This window comes from Haliaeetus leucocephalus, unplaced genomic scaffold, assembly GCF_000737465.1.
Source record: "Haliaeetus leucocephalus isolate CR32 unplaced genomic scaffold, Haliaeetus_leucocephalus-4.0 Scaffold840, whole genome shotgun sequence".
In the NCBI taxonomy this organism is placed as follows: Eukaryota; Metazoa; Chordata; class Aves; order Accipitriformes; family Accipitridae; genus Haliaeetus; species Haliaeetus leucocephalus.
Window position 1 is genome coordinate 1,826,179 of NW_010973276.1, and position 20,189 is coordinate 1,846,367.

The window sequence follows — 20,189 nt, forward strand, 5'->3', positions numbered from 1 at the left end:
ATAAGATGAAAGGCTACAGGTCTATCTGTGCTGCAAGCTTAACACATTGTGGAATTTTACCTAAAATAGGGCTCATGAGTTCACTTTCCTGTCAGTGCATCTTCCTTTCTATTGCTTAAAACAACAGCACGGAGCTCCCTTCTCTCCCTTGGAAACATAAACAGTGCCGTTCCTCCCACTCCCATCCTCCCCCAAAACCAGAGGATCTCAGGGTCTTCCAAAGGCTCTGCCATCACGCCTGAACAGAGGACAAGCCAGCAGATCACTGCTCTTTTCCTACACGAAGTATGAACAGAAGCAACCACAGAACAGAAGCCATCTTCACCTCTCCCAAAGCCTGCAGCAACCCTCACCTCTTCCAGGATGGAAGGAGGTTGGAGCCAGCTCTTGTCCAAGACGTTTTTTGGAACGTGGTCTCTGAGCTTCATCAAGTAGTTGTACTGCACAAGCTGCACAAATTCCATGTTCTCTGGGCAAAGGGGTTTCTTCCGATTGATGAAGCCATTTATGAATCTACAGAACATATCCAAACCAGAACTTACATGTTACCTTCAGAAATCAACGGAAGTGAAAGGCAAGTCGCAGAAGGCACACAACAGGCTAACAGATCATTGACGTTAACTCAGGTACACTGTCACCTGTGTTACAGCAATGGAAATCTTAAGCTTTATAATATTCCAAACATCATCATTTTTTTCCAAGTTTTGTTGACCAAAATACAGTACTTTGGAGTTAAAAAGGAAGATCAGCACTACTTCCAATGCAGTATTTAGGAGCTGGATTTAAGGGAGTGGAGATGGAGGACAGTATGTGAAGAGAACAGACAGGCACACAAAGGATTGGCTTGGAGATCCCTTGTACCAATATAAACTAGCAGAGCAACAGAAACCGGGGCAAGTCAGAAAATTCCTGAAGAGGTGACAGGCGTTTTCTGATCAACCCCATCTGGCAACTGTCCTCCTAACTACAACAATAGCTTAGAAATAGGTGTGAAGGAGATGGTTTTGACGCACTCTGTCAGTACTCTGGACTCATTGTCCAGAGACCATCACCGGGCTGTGACCCGCCACCCAAAATGCTCCCCACAACCACCACGCAGTGACAGTTACTTCCTGATTATCTGAACTGCCCACGTCCTCTTCTTGGCCTCCTTCCGTGCCAGCGCTCCTCGCCAACAAGCCTCCAGCTTGATAGCTGCAAGAATTAATCAGGTCCTTGTATTGGTATCAGAGGTCCTGTGCCATACTATCCTTTAAACTCACATAGCAGAAGTTATAACTGGCTCTTTTGCAGCTCTTCCCATCAGCTGATCTTTATAGTAAGAAGCTGAGAACATTTTCTTCTCGGTCGTAACTGGTTGATCCAGCACTACCTGCACTGTAGAGCTCAGCATCAAGGCAGTGATGCACTGCACACAGCAAGCAGCTCATCTTAGAAAGCCAGCCTTTGACCCTGCAGCATAATTTATCAACCTGTCCACTGGGATAAGAGGGTTTGTTTTTACCCTGGCAGTTCATGAGCAATTCCTTCAGTACCCCAGAACACCTCCCCATGCACTGCAGAGGGTACTGCTGCTGTACAGGGCTGCTCCCACAGCCTGGTGATACCAAGAGCTGCACATGGTGGGAGGAGATGAACAGACCTCTGTGAATGGTCTTCATACAGCTGCCACCTGCATCTGACCCCAACACCCACAGCCCTGCAGGTAAAGCCACGAGCACTATCTGCAGCAACATGGATTCGTGACCTCCCAAAGCTACAACTCCTACTAGAAAGCATAGCCCCAAGAAGAGAGTCCTCAGTTCCGGAGCTCATACCTGCTTCTCTCTTCTTCTTGTACTCTCTCTTTCCAAGGCATCCTTTATATTTGGCCTGTAGTCTTGAAACTGGCAAAAAAAAGCAGAGACATTGCTCATATCTACAGGATCACAGCATTCAGGAGCTGTGCTCCCAGCCATCAGACACCACGTGCCAGGGCACAGGAGGGTTTGCACTTTCACTGAGGAACAAAGGTGCCAAAACACCAACAGGACCAGAAGTTGCCTGCGCAGGTAAATGTGCCCTTAGGCAGCCCCATGCATTTATGCATTTCAAGCAGGTACAAACAGGTAACACTAGGATGAGACAGGCAGTATCCCAATCTCAGGGGAAAGGTACCTACTACATCTAGACATGGACCAACAGGTACTAGTAGGACCGAGGAGCTCTAATGCAGATACGTACCTAGAACTCAAGCAATATAGTCAGTGATTCTCCCCACCCTGGAAGAAGATCACTAAGTTTTCCTTGGACTCTCCAGAGCTACACAGACCAGGGGTCTGAGCTCTCACCATGGTGCATCTGCTGCATGAACCTGGAGCCCAGAAACACAGATCACCCAGGCTCTGCTTATTAGTCTATACATAGATACAGGGAACTGGAACCATACCTAACAGGTGCTTTCTGAATTCAAATGCGTCTTCAGTAGCAAACAGAGTCTTTGGGAACCGAATGAATATTTTGGTTCTGAAAAAGAGACCGTGAACAGCTTATTCACAGTGAGCCATTGTTTCAGCTGCCCTAAACAGGCTCAGAGTCCTCCAACTAGCTGTAATGCTGACAAGTTACACCTCCTTCCATAACCACTCTTCATTTGTGCAGCTGGCACATCCTGAAAGGGTGCAAAGGACTTGGCAAAGGGTGGCAGGGAGAGGGAAGGAAGCAAAACATCAGTTACTGCACAAGGTCCTAGGTGCCCTGGAAGGTGCAGTGTGGAGATCTCTGCTTTTACACGACTTGTAATTCTCAGTGCTGGGATCCCTGCAAATTTCCCAGGAGCTGTGGAGTTCAGGATAAGCAGCTGAACCCAGTGAAAACAGGTTTCCTTGTCTTAGTTACTACCCTAGACATTAATTCACAGATTCTGATAGCCACAGGTTGGTGACATTAGAGAGCCCTGCCTTGTCCCATGCCTTGTCTTTAGCAAGAAGGACAAGGCTGTGGTTCAGGAGTGGTTGCAAAAGGCAGTTAAGAAAAGAACCCAAGCCCAAGACAGGCAAGTTGCCTCTGGCTGCCCAAGCATGTAGGGAGACCTGGAGCTGAAGCAAGTCAGCTCATCTGCCCTAACCCAGAGATGGAAGAAACTCAGCTGGATTCAAGCTTCCATGGAAACAGGAAGCTAAAAATAAAGAGGAAATTTATGCATCTGGGATTTTTACCTGTCTCCTTGCTCCTGTGCATTGTATACCTTTGGGGTGAGGTTACTTGGGCTTGTTTTAAAGAAGTCACTAATCAGAAGCCATCAGATTTGCAAACCCAGGTCTGCCCAGTTCACATGGCCAAGCAAGAGGCAAACTAAAGGGCTCTGTTCCCACCACTACATCTTGCAGCTCTCTGGGAAGGGCCACATTGTGGCTTGCAGTCACAGACAAGACAGAGGATCAAACATAGCAAGCACCATGCAGCTGAGCAGCAGAGCTCACAGCCAGAGAAAGAAAATTTACCTTCCTAATTTGTATTCCTCAGGCTTGTAACCAATATGCTTGATGAGCCTCTCCACACCCTCAGCTGCTGGCCCATGCCAATGGGGCCAGGTAGCTGGACAGAGGGATTTATACCTGAAACATCAGCAAGACATTAACACAAATGACTTGACATTTGAGGAACCCCTTCCTGAAACCCCCCCCCCCCCCCCAATTCCTACTGCTTTATTCAAGGCAGAAAGTGCCAAAGCAGATCAAAATTGATACAGACAAGAGACACATACAAAGGTTATCTTTGATGCGAAGAGTGTCTGCTGACACCTCCACATCTCCTGTCACTGGGACTTGACATTTAAACAAACCTTGCTCTGCAGCCCTCATGGGAGGGCAAGTTTACCTGGCTAGAGGGCAAAACAGTTCCACTTGCCTTTGCAAGAAGAGTTCATACTTCCGCCGATAGGCGAAGCCAGCTCGTCTCACCCGCAAGTGCTCCATCAGGCCCAGGTATTTCACCTGATGTCGGATCAGATAATCATCAAACTTCCCTGTGGTAAGAACACACGTTCACTGGTAAATACTGTCTGCAGGAGCTCCTCTCTTGTCCTTGTATTGGGACAAATAAGGAAGGAATCAAATTCAATTACCCAAGGTGATGACTTTGCTGCCAGCTTAACTAAGGCTTTTATATATACACACACACAGATGTCATATAAACAGCATATATATATATGCTGTACCTAGCTACAAGCTAAAGTCTTCCTCACTTCATTCCTTTCTCCTAACTGTGTCTTCAGCCCAATGCCTTACCAGGCTCCTTGTTCTCATTTGGTTTAATGCATCGGACATAAGAAGGCTCCTTGGACATCAGGATTTCTATAAGGCTCATCAGACTGTTTTTGAACTGGGTTGCAACCTAAGATGACATTGAAAGAACTTTTAGTTTTGGAACTCATCGCTGCAATAATCAAAATCAACCCATTCCCTGCACCCATCTTAAAATTGTAAGTAAAAGGCTGACATATGCATTAGTACCACAAAGTTTTTGAAGCACAGTCAATCACAAGTTACCCAGAGTGTTTAGCTGGAACATTTGAACTCCTGCCATACAGCTGGACACGCAAGGTAGCCCTTCAGAAACTAACTACTGTTGGATGCTAGGCACAGGGCTCATTTTAAAAGGACGCATTAATAACAACATTAAGGTATGTCACTTTGCTAGCTGCTGTCTCAGCAACATCACTGTTCAACTACCAGAAAGCTAGCAGGAACATAACACCAGCAAAAAAAAATAATCCACTGAATTCGGGACTAAGGACTGGATCAGGGGTTAAATCAAGACTTGGGAAGTTGAGTTTATGTTCAAAGTTAAGACTAAAGATGAAACTTACAGTCTCTGGTCTCCTCCTGTTGTCTAGCTCTGACAGTAAAAAGCAGTCTCTAACGATGCCATTTTTAGAGTTGCACAGCACCTGAAACAGGGTAAGTGAAAAGCTGCCTTATTTAGCAGGCGTGCTATTCCTACTGTGATGCTTCTAAGCCCGAGCAGCACAGCTGTAAGGATGAGCATGGAGGTGCCTAAAGAACATTGCTAAGGAGAAATATATGTTCTTGTTTGCTACAGAGATTAAATACATCTTCTGCAAACCATCTCTGCTTCAAGCAAGGTAACTTAAGACCCTTTTTTGTTCTTACCTCTTTCAGGTTTCTGTACAGGAGATCATTATTCTTCTCCAGAAATCCTGAAGACAAAAAACCCCCACTTAATTCTTTTTGAAGGCTACACACTTTAACACAAAATCTGGAAATTTATATCCTCAAGATTCACACTGCATTCATGGTTAAGACTTTCAAGTAACAGTACCTTCAGAGGGCAAATATTTTATAAATCATCTTTGCGTCAAGTTATTATCTACTGCATTGGCTTAAAAGCTCAGGTAACTTCTAGACTGGCACTTTGTTCACACTCACCAACAGCACAGTAAGTGACTTCTCCTGCGTAGTGAAGGAGGCGGAAATCTACCCAGTCAATGGATTTCCGTGTTTTCTGGTCTGCAAGCTTGCGACTGCAGGGAAAAAAAACCCAAAAAACCAAACAAAAACAAAACAAAACAACCACAAAAAAAAGAGAAAAAGCAGCAAAGAGACTTCCTCAGCTTGTAGAAAGTCACCTGCACAAAAAGCAGCTGTAGGAGAGCTGGGAGTCTATTTAATGTCTGTTCTATCAACATGGCTCTGCCTATACAGTTATGGCCCATAATCAAATCACCACCGATCTGTCCATTCTGAACAGCTAACAGCAAAATTCAGTGCTGAAGAATGGAAGTCAGCTACCATAAACTCAAAATATCTGTGACCTACCCATTGCCATTTGTCAATGATCACCCTTTCCAGAAGTATTAAGATTTCATTTAAATACATTCTCATTGCCAACATGAGAGAAAGATCACCAGCTTCCTCAATTTCAAAGTAAAAAACAGGGGGGAAGGGTTGAGACATTTTGCCTTAGAACAAGAACCCAAATACAAAGGAGGAATCAAAATTTTCAAGAATAGCAGGAAAATTTTAGAAAGCAAGGACTCCTGGGGGGAGGGGGAAGAGAAAAAAAGAGCAACTTAACAGTTTAAGTTTCAGCTTTGTAAGCAGTCACTAACAGCAGACTTGTGTGTCACAACAGCACATTGGTACATCAAAATTTCCTTCCAAGAGTATCGCCAAGTACAGATCCCATTTAAGTAGCTCTAGCACTCCTATTTAAAGCTTTTAATCAGGCAGAACAGTATTAAGGTGCATTGTGGTGACAAGGAAGTTGGCTACAAATTTTCCACTTGGCTGCAACTAACTTCAGAGATGTAGAAACAGTGACAATTCAGCAGCATGACTCTGAATTGATGATTTGTCAAACCCCTTCAGTAGGCTTCTGCTGGGAAGTGCCAGAACAGCCCAGCGCCAACATGTTCATCTGCCACCAAAACTGAATCCGAAAATAAAACAAATTGAGTATTAACCAAAATGCCACCCATCTGGGAGATCTGAGTAGGAGCATGTTTCTTTCATCTTCGTACTCAAAGCTCACACATATCAAGATGGACTTAAAGAATTATGCACCCCTCACAGCCTAGGGCATTGGGCTCCTCTTCTTCAGCTTTCCCCGGAATCAATGTGGTCCAAAGCCACCTATGGCCAAAGCCACCTAACCATCACGTACTAAAATCATGGGTCAAAGCCATCTAATCTTTACTCCCTAATTTTAGCGTGGAATGGAACCAGACTCAAAGATCAGCAACACGCTAGTAAAGAGACAGGAATCCCCCCCCGCCCCGCAAATACCCCAGGTCATACTCTACCAGCATTAGACAGTGGATGGGTTGCTTGATTTTCTTTGGTACAAAGCAAATATTGTCCCCTCCCCAATACTCTCTTATGGGTAAGAGACAGGAAGAGTTTCCTCTGTGATAGGATACAGAGCGTAAATGCATACGTCACGAAGTGGGCATGATCTCCTACTTTCTCTTCCAGCTTTTCCAAGAAGCTCAAATCAGTCGCTTCACCAGGTCGTAAGCATTCTTCGTCCTGGAACAGCAGACACCAGATCAAACACTGCTCTGAACAGACTACTCCCTCTTCACTAATGTTTAGTACAACTTTGTTATGCAAAACCAAAGGGCTTGGTTACAATCTCGGATGAGTTCTATTTTATACAAGCAATTTCCTAGTTAAATTGAGCTTCGTTTACTGTCAAGATAAATCAAGTTAAGTCAAATCTGGCTTTTTCTTCCAAATTTGGCAATGCCTTGCCTCATCCTTTACTATTTGTAGTTCATTTAAACAAAAGCAGCGAGAGAAGCACTCCTGGTGTTCTGCAGGCTCCCTAACAGTACTCAGAAGCCGCCTGCATCCCATCCCTGTTGCTGACTATAGCCAGCCAGGTTGCTGCAGGTACTTTTCTTCTATGTCTCAGTGTCTCCAGGGAAAAAATGGAGAGAACAGCCTAGGTCTGCCTTCTCAAGCACTCAGAGTTGCTGTGGAAGCAGCATACCTCCTTTAAAACCCACAGCTCCCTAGCAAGGAGATCCTCTACGTTAATCTTCTGGGTCTTTATTTACAAGGTCTGTCTGTTTACATTCTGAATAATGCAGACCCATCACATACTTAGAGGAAAAAATACAGTTACGGACCATTACAGTAGGGCAGAGGCAGGCATTTTAATTTAAGAAGCATAAACTCTGTTCTTACCAGAATGGAGATTATTCCTTTATGCTTCTGCTCAACCAGGTCGCAGATGATCTTGTTGTTAAAATACGGAATTGGTTCCCACTGGAAGTAAGAGGAAGAAAAGTTTTAGAGGAAGATCTTTTCCTTGCAATTTTTAAGTTCTTTGGAGCCAGGCTCCACTCCCAGTAAAGATCAATATAGTAAATTAGGACCAACCAAGCTGCTGGGGAAAGAGTGACAGCACAGTAATCTATCACCCCACACTACAGTCTTCCTGCTTTCAGCAGCCCAGAACATCCTCTTCTGTATATTAATGCACTCCATTGTCCAGTGTCTGCACTGTTGGAGCTCCTTTGTTCTACAAGGTCATTGTCACTGCTGACCTCCCAAGTTTTGGAGAATGTCCTACTCCTTTCTTAGACGATGTAAATTAAGTCTAGGCTAAATTACACTGCAAGAAGTGTTACAGAATGAGGCCCATGGCTATCTTATACTTTGCATGTGAACAACTAAAACTAAAAAAAAAAAAAAAAAAAACAGGATGCCTTCTTCTTTGATAATCAAAAGCATTCAGTGTAATGACAGTTCAAAGAAAAAAGGGAGGGGGGAAATAATAAGTTACCTCTATTCCTTCCAGTTCATATTCCTCCTGCTCTGCTTTCAAGGTCATCTCAATCAACAGCTGCTGGAGCTTCTCATTGCAGTAATTAATGCAGAACTGCTCAAAGCTTCAGAGTGGTTAAATGAGCATAGTGTTTATTTATTTCATGGACAGTTTTACTTCTCCCACCACTACCTACTGTTTTCAAGCCAAACCACCCACTTCTATACAGATCCAACCCATACATTCCTCCCATACTCTTGCACCAATGGCTCAAACCCAGGCAGGCAGTCCAAGCTAAAGCTTTCACTAGGGCGTTCAGCTAACCCACTGCACTCAGATTTTGCAGTCACCGGTAGCTTGCCTTGCTGGGATAAGACTACACTCAAGAAGCCACGTAGGACTTCAGCATGTGTCCCCACCAGCATGAGGACAGATTACCCCAAGCCTGAGGAACTGCTTTTACCTGTTTGTGTCCAGCACTTCAAAGCCATAGATATCCAGCAGGCCGATAACTGTTTTCCTAGTTGAATCCTGTTAAAGACACCATTGCTCTTTAATTGTTGCTTCAGCTGACGCTTCTTCCCTGCATGTTTGCCGTTGTTTCTTTCACCTAAATTTTAAACTTTCTCTTTGAGAGCTTTGTGTTGCATGCTAAGGCACTAGTCACTTTGAAGCAGGTAATGAACTGCTAAAACTATTTAACACACCACCTTCCACACCTAACTCAACAGTTTTCCAAGTCAGTGCCATGGGATGCCTCTATGTCAATTATCAAGCATCCAAGATATTTGGTGATGAGTGCTGTAGGGCCTTACTGGAGAAACTCTGCTCAGTGTGTTAGGAGCACTCAGTGTCTAGGAGGACACTAGAAAAGAAACCAACCTTGTTGGCTAGAGAGCCATTAATTTTGTTGACTAGCCAAGTGAAAGTTCGTCCATATATCGCCTTTGCTACTGCATCTCGAGCGTAGAATGCCAGATCCACATTCAATGGGCTTAGGACCTAAAAATAAAGATATGCCAGGGGTGATAAATACCACAGATGATCAGAGCAAAGTTCTACAAAGCCAGTTCACACTTGTGGCTTGGAGAACCAGCCATGTTGTTGTATACCACAGCACAGTGCTCAGCCTATCTGAACTGTAGCTGCCTACAGCTCTATTTACCATCAGTGTTACTTCAGTCTGGTGCGTGGCCACAAGCCAGTAGGACTGTGATACCTTGTTTTGGAGAGTACTAATTTAGACAAGTGGGGAGGAGTATTCCGACTTCCTTTTAGTTTTATTTTATTAAACTTGGTACAAAATGCTCAAAGAACAGTTTTTCCGACTGCTTTTCTCTGTTTATGCAGTCCAGTTTCCCAGGCAGCGCTCCAGGGACTAAACAAAAGGAAATTGTTTGAGCCAAACACAGGGCTGCCTGCAAGTCCCCGTTCCTAGCTTTTTCATACTTGCTACCTTGTTCAGCAGTAAAACTCTAATACTGGGAATATGTTTTTATTTAACATCTTGGGCTAGAAGAGGAAGGTGATACAGAGGAGGAGAGGGACAGCCGGAATGATCTGTTTTTACAGTAACACTGCTAAGAACAGAGCTCCTCATCCATTATGACCACAGCTGGGGTGGCTCCCAGCTGCCTGGGGTAACACAGGACTACTTGATACCTCTTCAGATCTGGCTTCGATCTTCCGATGAGTGAGAGCTTCCTGCAGAATGGACAAGTGCACACCCAGTAGCTGCAGAGAAAGAAATACTTGCACTCAGAGTATGGCCAGGAGGAGACTGCTTAAATAAGCAGTATCGAGTGATCAGTAGGCCATAACCCCCAGTCCTTTCCCATTCATTTCAGGGGGATGTCAGCCTTGGTAGATCTCAGGTATACTCATCTTCGAGCAACAATAAGCGAGGAAGTTTCAGAGAGATGCTGACAGTCATCCAAGCATGCTGTTACTCTGCTGTAGAAAAAAGGGGCCCTACAATTCATGATAATTTATAGCAAGAGCTAGGTATTTATATAGCAGTCCTGCTTTTGGGAAGAGAGTTTTTTTTCTTTAAGAGGAAGACACAGCAAGGTTAAGGCTTTCTTCATAGCACTTGCAATACTGACACTATCTGGGAAGAGCGAGATACCTTCGAAATCCATTTGATCTGTGTGCCATCACGAATGATGGCATGTCCATTGCTATCTTCTTCAAACTGAATATTCCCAAGGTGCAGGACGCTAGCGACAATTCCAAAGAGATGCTAATAACAAGAGACATAGCATTAGAAAAAAGGTTCCCACAGCTCCATGGGATGGTACTAATCTTTCCTACACATGCTAATAAACAGAATATTAGCTAGGCTGAAGGAGGAGAGTCAGACAACCTGCTTCAGAGATATGCTACCACCAGTCACCATCATGCTGTACCAAGGGACAGAGCTCTTCACCCGCCCACTCCCTCAAACCCCCCAAAATGATGTCCTATTCCATCCTTGACACCTCTCCCAAGCAAGACTTCTTCCATCACTTTTAAGTAAGGAGCATGCTGCTGTCTTTCCTTAAACTCCCTTTGGTAGGCTCAGTCCCTTTTAACATGCATACCTCTATATCTTTTTCAGTAAAGTCAATGATAGAAAAAGCTTTGCGGACTATTTTCCAGTCATTCTTGTCATTAATAGAAAACACTTTGGCACATCGACCCTATATAGTAGAAGAAAGATGAATTAGTACAATTAATTGGCAAAGCAATTTTATTATCAGCAACAAACATAGCATACTACTGGGCATACTGCTTTCATTTCCAGTTCCTTCAGCCTGTATAGATGCAGCCTGCAACTAGCTAGCAAGTTTATTTCACTCCTGCTAATCCTGGAAATGGCTCATGTGATCAGATCTTTCAGATTATACTTAAAGCTTCAGATAACTTAAAGCATTGAGCTGGGATAGTGATTACCATAAAATGGCTAAGTCTTGTGAAGAGCTTGAGCTTACAGCCATCTTCCGTTTTTATGCTAATAATATCTTCTGCCCAAGTACTCTTCATTACCAAGGAAGAAAAGAAACAGAGCACTAACACGAAGTGAGCTGTATCCTGCATAACCATACCTATGGACCTCTATAATATGAGGTCCATAAATCCCAAGAAACTCATTTTATACCAGGTTCTGACACAGGACCCTCAGAAGAGATGCCTTCATACAAAGTGTAACTTGCAGACAAATAGTACTCTGCAGAATACAGAGCATGGGGAATTCACCAGGATTCTTACTAATTGTGTAAGTGACTTTAAAACTCTGATGGCTTTGCTGTCACTGGGTCACATTGCCCAAAAGCTTGTTTCTGCCCCCACAACTATTATCAGCTGATTCAATAAGAGATATTATCCCTTATAAGCCACTTGTCACATGCATCTTTAGTCCAGCACAGCTAGAACAGCTCCTGCTACAAAAGCACCCAGCGTAGAACAGTATAAGACAGCCTCAGGGCAAATACATTTGCAGCCACCCTGCCTGCGAGTTTTGCTATAACGTGATTCACAGCAGGTTCTCTTAGCAGCTCAGCAGCACACTCATAAGTGAGGAAAGCTGCGTTTGTAATCCCTACAGTTTGAGATGTAAGACACAGAGAGAGGGACAAGTTCTCACCGACCTGGATGAGATACGCATACTTTTGGGGGTTGCGCTCCAGCCCAAGCCAGCAAAGAAGATCCTTGTCTCCACCCTCTAATAACTGGTAGAAAATATGGAAATTCCTTTCTCCATGGTTTTGGTGGACAACTCTGGATTTCTCAATGAGGTAACTGAGGATGTGCCCTCCCACTGGCTCTCCCTGGCAGAACAAAGCAGTCAGATCAACACCAACAGTTATAAATAACATCATTGCGACGGCTGTTCCTCCACACCTAGGAACAAGGAGCAGTGTCAGGAGAAGCATGTTACTGCTGTTACTTATCTGCCATCTTGTGTTTAAGAGTTAGTATCCAACTACAGTACAAGCTGTATCTAAAGTTTGCTGTCCTTCTAGCATAACTTGTGCTTTACAACAATCTTTATTAGCTTTCTACTGAGCGCTGGCAGCATTGCCAGTAATATCCTATATAAGCTTTCAGGATGTATAACTAGTCACTTTACTCGCAAAATGCAACGCCTGTAAAAACAGGGTCAGAAATTTGCAGTGTAAGTCTTAATAAATCCTATGCTGCCTGGTCAGGGTCCAAGAGGTTCACGGATACAGCTTGTTTTAATAGCAGTCCATTAAGTTTGTTCTCACCTTAAAATCAAATTGGATATCCATGTATTTCCCAAATCTACTAGAGTTGTCATTACGCAGAGTTTTTGCATTTCCAAAAGCCTATGAGAAAACAGATAAATTAAGTCACCTTTCATCTTACTGAGAACGTGACCACCAGCTAGGACACAGTTCTAGTAACAAAGATTTGCGACATCAGCTGAGTCCTACTACTGAATTTAGTGGGATTAAAGAAATACAAACTAATGTATTTTCCTAGCTGTAATGTAGAATTCAGCTGAACAAATTATCACTCTTTCTTGTACGACCTGTAACTGAAGCCACAAGGAACTGTTGTACGGTGTACAGTTTCCTTGTACTCCCAGATTTCAGCTATCCTCCACTATAAAACCCAAGTTTAAATTTCTAAACATTGAGTGATATTAAATCCCAAGCATTCTTTCAGAGGTTGTGCTGTCAAGAAGCTGAATGTGTGTTATTATTTATGTTATGTATGCAGGTGTGAAGTCATGTAAAACAGGAGGCCATTCCTGGATGCAGATGTGTAGACTTGCATGAAAGTCTTGTGGAGTGAGGCCATCTATGCCAACTCTTTGGCATTTTGCACCTTTATTTAGTTTTTACCTCCAGAACAGGATTGGAAAGTAGCAGACGATCACGAACAATCTGCAGCTGCTCTGTAGTTGGACAGGTTACTGCATAATACTGCAAGATCTTCTTGGATGCTTCTGTCTTGCCAGCTCCGCTCTCCCCAGAGATGAGGATAAAGTGGTTGTTGTACTCACTGCACATCACCCGGTAGGCATTGTCAGCTATGGCATATCTGAACAAGGATCACGAGAAGTATTCCAAGGAGAAGCATCGGTTAGAAATGGCAACGGGAGGCAGAGTATCAAAGGTTTTTCAGAAGTACTTTCTCCTCATCTAACAATACAAGTATTAGACATGATGGGAAAGCACAGCTCAAAACATGAGACTGAGTCGAGTTCTCATAGTGAAAACCCAGTCTGTATTTGAGGGACAGATAGGGCTTGTTCTTTTTCCCAACTGTTGCTGTAGGATTTATATAAGCTGCATGTATTCCTGGTGAATACAGTTTATACGCAGCAGGGACTCCCTCTTCCAAAGCAGAGGGGCCAGTTTTGATTCCAGTAAAGGGAAGATCTTAACTTGTGCTGATAGAGACAAAGATAACCAATAGTGGAGCTTTCACCAATTTGCCACTTCAGGAAAGAAAAGAAAAAAGAAAAACCTACTCAGCAAGCCACCCAACAACTTCCAACCATCAAAAAAATTTCAGCTCAGAGTTCAGAAGTTCAGGTTTCTTCCCCTCCTGGGAAGTCCAAGTGGAGGCTGTGCATGAGCACTGTGCTAGTCCTGTGGTTGCCTGCACTGACATGGGACCTCAGAGGACAAGGCAAGATGGCCAGAGCGTTTTGGGCAACGGAAGGAAAAGTTGTTGACTTGCACATGGACACAGTCAGGCAGTGGCTAGACCATGTGTAATGAGGAAGACACACTGAGCACTAGTCTGGACAGTTATCTTCAAGATAACCCTTCTCCTGCAGTTTCTCCAACATCACTTCTGCAATCCTTTTGCTCCCCTCTTATTCTCAGTCAGCTAGAAGACATCCTTACCTACAGGAAGATAAGAATATCAGCATTCACTGGACCTAGTGACTGCAGATACACAGCCTTGTTGCTACTACAGAGCATTACAGAGAAAACCCAGTTTATTGATATAAACTGAAGTCCTAAGAGTTCTACTTACAGATGTGGTGGCAGTTCAAAAAAGTTTACCCCTCGATAAAGCTGCATCTGTGTCACTGTGTAGATATCCAGCTCTTTGTAAGGGTTGACAGATACGAGAAGAGTACCAATATATGTCTGCAGTGAGAAAAGAATGCAAACAGGTAGGAAACCTGTTCCATCACTACAGTGACAGCTCCCAAAAGAGGAGTCAAGTACATCAGGATATTATGCAAGAACAACTGGAAAAGATGGTACAGAAATTGTTATGAGAGAAGGGGGAAAAAAAAAAAACCCCACAAGAAAACCCTCCACAGGCATCGCTATTTCAAAGTCAATACCAACTTCTTCCAAAACTACCCAGTTAAGAGTTGAACAAAGACAGCAAGCTTAAAACCTTACATTTCATGTACAAAGTCTTAATATCTCAAGACACTTATGGGATTTTTTTTTTTTCCTACTTCAAGTTAACATAATAATGCATTTACTATCCCAGCTCTGTTTCACAAAAATCTCTGGAAACGACCAATACCTCATGCTGTGAAGGAAAGCAACGTAGGTTGTCTATTCCACAGATAGCTGATCAATAGAAAAAAATTCCTTCTTGACCGTGAAAGGTGATCAAATAACACATTTCAGGACACATTACATTCTCCCTTATTTGTATACATTTTCAGAACATCAAAATGCCTTGTTCTACCTTCTTTTCAATTCTTTCCACTAGTGTTATACAAATATCAGTCCTCATTTGACAAAGGACATTTTTAGATACTACTTGCCACTGCTGTAAGCCAATGTATAACCTCAAGGCAGCTGAGAAAACGGACATGGCTGTGAAGTCATCTTAGCTTGCACCACGAAGTATTCAGCACTTCTCAGACAAGTGAGATACCATGTTCAGTACTGCCTGGCCTTCAAAGATAGCAAGGGAATAGGAAAGTGAAACACTACTGCATATTGTTTGGATCTTTGTAAGGCAACTCTGAGCAGGCTGAGACTATTATTTTCATTAGCTAACGCAGACAGACTACTACTGGGTGATCACTCTGCTGGGTGCTACTAACATCTAACAAGGTTTGTCTCAGAGCACAATGAAACCCAAACTGGGAGAGTATTCTCTGTATTGATAGTGCCTCCTGCCCCTGCAGTTTTAGCTTGCATCCCATCTAGATGGGCAACAATTTTTTTATTTTTATATATATATATACACACATATACACACACGCCACACTTAAAGACATTTCATCTGCCATAGGCTGCATGAATCCACGTGACCAGCACTTACATAGATGAGGTTCTCTTGGTATCTCTTGCGAAGATTGTTCAGGAAAGCAGTCTCACTGGTATGGGAGTCCAGGAGAACAAAGTCCTGCACTCCAACTCTGTCCCGGGCTATCAGAGCCCCTTCCATGTTTGCATCAGTGTTATCTTCCACTTCTTTCTACAACACAAAGGTTGTGTGAAACAGATTTAGGAGACACCAATTAGGGGCCCTAAGGGTCAGCTAAGTCCTTCCCCATACCCCAGGGCCAAATCAACCTTGCATGGGTAATGCCAGGAGATTATTAACCAAGCTGTTACTGACACCTTCCCCAAAGGCAATTTCATACCATGTGAGTCTGCCGTCCAACTGCTTTACAGTCAAGATGTCTGAGACTCACTACTGTGATCCGAGAGGAAGACCAAAGTTTCCAGGCACCCCTCACTAACATAACAGTTGTTTGAGACAAACCTAACTCCAAAGATGCAGTTATGATCTGGGACACTTCATTAACTCAGTCTAGACCAAGCAGTTGCAAGCACAAAGTTGGAAGTTAACGGTCGAAGATACCAGACAAACTGTTAAGTTTCTACACTGCCTGCAACTACTTTATACAGATATAACTATGAAAATGGAGAATCTCTGGAAAAGGCTGCATTGAACTTGACCTTTAGGGAAAAAAGATTAATCCTACAATATTACTCTGCACAAGACTGCTTCATTATTTGTTGTGCCTTCTGCGAGCAGATGGAAGTCAACTTTCCGAGTTGGGCAGCAGATGTCCCTACACACCAGCAAGAGACCTGGGCAGGCAGTGGCGAGGCCACCAAGCTGATAAAACTAATCAAACGGCAATTTGGAGAAACAATTTTACCTTTACTAGCACATACACTACCTCTTACTCAAAAGGCTAAAGGAGGCAAAAAGGATGTCACTGACAAAACAGAATTCTTTTGCATGCTCCACTTCCCATTCTTTATCGTAGAAATTGACTTTATACTGAAAATACTCACTGCTGAGGATCAAGCTCTTGTTTCCCAGAAAAGAATAAATTGCATGCTTATTTAATTAAAATCAAGTTGGTAATTTCATGCTAGCAAATAGGCAAACAGGATATTCTTTATTCTACAATAATAAGTGTGCCATTTAGTAGGTTGGTAGGTTTTTGGGGGGTTTGGTTTTTTTAGTTTTTTTTAAAGACACCAGGATGACACAGTTTAGAGAAGAATTCCTACCCTAATGCATAAAATATTTCCCTTACGACAGAAATTAAGTTAATACATTTTGAGCAGCTTACCTTTTGGGGTTCCCAGGTTTTGCAAATTAGGGGAGAGAAGCTGGCTGAGCAGCCATCAGCTGAACGCACCCAGCAGCTCCTCAGACTCAGGGACATGCACGTAAGCCCAGCACCTTCACTATTCTCATATTGCCCTTTGTGACATTGGGGTTTTTTACATTTTGCTGCTCCACTGCTCAAGAAGATTGTGTGATTGTGTGTAAGATTTTGAACAAGCACTAAAAGGACAGCGATGGCCTGTTTATGCAGTGCCACATCACTTCCCCTCCCCTTTTTTTTTCTTTTTTAAGCAGAAGCTTTACAAATTGTAAATAGGCACAATGTAAAATGTTTCTGCTAAGCTTTGGCAAACCCTGACTCTGGCAGTAGGCTTTTGGGATGAGCCTGCATAGCACTGGTGGAAGACAACAGCACTTTGGACACTAAGGCTTGGTGGATTTAGAAGCGGGATTTCACTAAAATGAAGAGCAAAGGACCCAACTGCACAATATTCTTTATGACTGAGGGAGACTCAGAAGAGTCAGCTCTTAAACAGGAATTTTAATGTTAGTCTTATTTTTAGTACAGCCTATTCTTTACGTTCATCTGCTTTTCGCGTTGAAAGAGTGATCTGAACTTTGACATTTACATTCAGCAGTAACATTACCACAATACTCCAGAGAGAAAGATATTCTGAAAGCATACTATTTAAATCCTATCATAGTTTAAAAATAAATAAATCACACCTGCACTAACTTTATACATGAATAATTACTTTTTTGCCTTTTACACCCACTGCCTCCAGATGACTGTGTTACCAGCTCTAGGTTGGCAGGAAATAGTATTCCTCATTTCTCCTGAGCCATGGCATAATGTGACTGCGACTACTTCTTTCTTCTGCCAGAAAGATACCTACACTTCGTCCTTCTAATATTAATAACCTTTTCTTTTTCCTCCTCTGCACATGATGTATCTTATCGGTTTGTTCTACTTGTCCTTAGCTCAGGTTCCATCAGTTTGGAAGACAACATAAAGGATGACTTAGCTTCTCAAATCGATACCTGTACAGACCCCACTACTTATGTAGGGAGGAATGAGTTAGAAAAAAAAATAAAATCTCTCTTATTTATTGTCCTATTAAACATTTAATTTGATTCTACAAACTTCAAGAACCTAAGAGATACTCAAACCACTAGTCACAGGCACTACTACTTTCATGCTGACTACTTGCCTCTAAACCAAGTAGCCTGTTCAATACTTGCTAGTGCTGATGTTCCCCCACCACGAGTCACCCTGGTAGTCATGACATCTCCCAAAAAGATTATTATAGCTTTGCAAAATCATTGGAAGACTTGACAGAATGGCTTTTCAGAGTGCAGTATTAAGTGGGGATAGTAGTAATCATTTCAGTCTCTCTGTTCTGGACTGATACAGATGACAAAACATTCAGTCATACCTGGTTTTGTATTGAGCATAGTTACCATGGTAATATCCAAATAAAAAAAAAAAATCTATTCTGCAAACATTTTTTGCAATCTTGTAACTTCACTGTATTGCAAATGAGACAAACGGGCAGCTGTAGTGCAAATTACCAAGAGTAATCATTTTTGTTAAGTGTCTATCCCATCTGAGTAGTATTCAGTATTATTTGGCAGTGCAATCTACAGATTTTTTTGTTACCAAAAGATAGGTGGGTTTTTCCCCTCTAAACCCACTTTATCTGCTCCACATAAGTTGCTGCGAGGTTACTATTTTTATCTAACATACACAAGTATACATTTCATAAACAAAGTGCCAGAGTTCAGAAATAGATATTTATTATTTCTTTTGCCCTAATACCTTCTTCACCATTTAGCAGGGAAACTTTTGTCTTCGTCATCTTGACTATCTTGATCTTTGCTACAAGGGCAGCTGAGCTTGGAGCCCAGCCCCTGCCCAGGCTGGGAGGGCACGCAACCTTCTTCAACACTCACCCAGCTTGGTCAGGTCTTACCAGGCTTAACAGAGCAGCTGTTTGTTAGCTCCAGGTCAGGAACAGAAGGAATCTACCATCACCCCAGACCAGTAAAGATGTGCATCTCTCAAATCAAGCATGTTCAGGCTATAATAAATCAGTATCCAGTGACAGAGAATTAAAAGCAATCAAACCTATGAAGCCAAGGCTGTTGAATGAGTTCTCAAACTCAAGCACGTCTTACCAGCTAAGAGATGTCTTTGAATTTAATTGCAAATCCATTTTTAAAGCAGAGGCTTTGGCCTGGCTGCAGGAGCAGTACCTCCCCGATACACCCTCTGCTCTGTGCACAGTCAGTGCTTCTCTGTAGCAAGCCATCAAGATACCTACCCCTTGCACATGCAGCAACTGCTGAGTCAGCAGCCTCTAGTACCAGACCAGCATCAACACACCAGAGCTATTACATCCTGAATTAGCCCTGTCTAGACATTTCTAGATACATGCATATGCCCGTGGTGTCTAACTGCCACACACGAGTGTGCTATACAGGAGGAGCAGTCTCATCTGGACTATCCCATACCGCCTCTTTCAGGGCTTATGGCATATGAAGCCTCCTGTCTTTCTCGACTGTTTTCTTTCAGCTCTCAGTTATTTCAAGTTATTTTTGACAGTCTGAGTAAGAAATAACCTGATTTTTCTCCCAGGGTAAAGCCTTTTTTTGGCAGAATTGCTACAAGCAAAAAGAATATGTGAACAGCTTCACTCTCAAAATATACACACAGTATTAATCAAATTAATAATGCCCTGAAACCCACCTTGCTCTACAGATACCCTGGACCAGGCAAAAAATTGAAACTGAAAATTTTAAATCGAGATTGCCCTAAGGCATATAGAGCTCAAATCGCATCACAGTCTGAACTCTTTCTCCTCATTCCCCCCCCCCCAAAACAGTTGATACTCATTTTTTCCACTCTGGTTTGGTCATAGCACAGCAGCTGCCTGACAAGGTTAGAGTTTGTCATTTCACTAGAAGGGTGGACTATAAACAAGTTAAGGTGGATTTGTCCTTCTGAGAAAGCACTCGGGACAAGCTGCACAAGAGAATTTACCTTCTCTCCAAGCTGGGAAGCATGAAAGAATAAGCCTGAAACCACTGTGGCCATCTACCTGATCAAGTTTCCTTAACTTAATTCTCTCACTTGTATGTTAATTGGTAAGTGACACTGTTCCCTGTTAGACAAAATTCCTGAACTCTTTTCTGGGCTACTTTGTGCTCAGATTTTCTCAGTATTTTGCTGTTGCTGAGGTCAGGCAATTTTATTATCACAGTACCATTTGCCACCCTGTCTCCCACCCCATTTCTGGAAGTTTACTAAAAGTTTTGTGCTTACCTGGCATCATCATCAGTAAGAGATATACCCTCCCCCCCCCCCCCCCCACAGG

General features: G+C 42.9%; 1 protein-coding gene across 1 annotated transcript in view; it reads right to left on the bottom strand.

Annotated features, from left to right (window-relative positions):
* The window catches only part of MYO1H (myosin IH), a 28,369-nt gene that overhangs the window by 7,197 nt on the left and 983 nt on the right, over window positions 1–20,189 (bottom strand). Inside the window, exons 2-24 of the mRNA XM_010582072.1 lie at window positions 15,541–15,696; window positions 14,278–14,393; window positions 13,131–13,329; window positions 12,528–12,608; window positions 11,907–12,086; window positions 10,860–10,958; window positions 10,406–10,519; window positions 9,940–10,011; window positions 9,160–9,279; window positions 8,741–8,808; window positions 8,296–8,401; window positions 7,695–7,775; window positions 6,940–7,031; window positions 5,430–5,524; window positions 5,154–5,200; window positions 4,850–4,930; window positions 4,269–4,374; window positions 3,889–4,006; window positions 3,483–3,596; window positions 2,429–2,505; window positions 1,818–1,886; window positions 1,110–1,194; window positions 354–513 (exon numbers count right to left, since the gene is read on the bottom strand). Coding sequence (XP_010580374.1) covers window positions 354–513; window positions 1,110–1,194; window positions 1,818–1,886; window positions 2,429–2,505; window positions 3,483–3,596; window positions 3,889–4,006; window positions 4,269–4,374; window positions 4,850–4,930; window positions 5,154–5,200; window positions 5,430–5,524; window positions 6,940–7,031; window positions 7,695–7,775; window positions 8,296–8,401; window positions 8,741–8,808; window positions 9,160–9,279; window positions 9,940–10,011; window positions 10,406–10,519; window positions 10,860–10,958; window positions 11,907–12,086; window positions 12,528–12,608; window positions 13,131–13,329; window positions 14,278–14,393; window positions 15,541–15,696 — 2,436 coding nt within the window. The remainder of the gene's footprint in view (window positions 1–353; window positions 514–1,109; window positions 1,195–1,817; window positions 1,887–2,428; window positions 2,506–3,482; window positions 3,597–3,888; window positions 4,007–4,268; window positions 4,375–4,849; window positions 4,931–5,153; window positions 5,201–5,429; window positions 5,525–6,939; window positions 7,032–7,694; window positions 7,776–8,295; window positions 8,402–8,740; window positions 8,809–9,159; window positions 9,280–9,939; window positions 10,012–10,405; window positions 10,520–10,859; window positions 10,959–11,906; window positions 12,087–12,527; window positions 12,609–13,130; window positions 13,330–14,277; window positions 14,394–15,540; window positions 15,697–20,189) is intronic.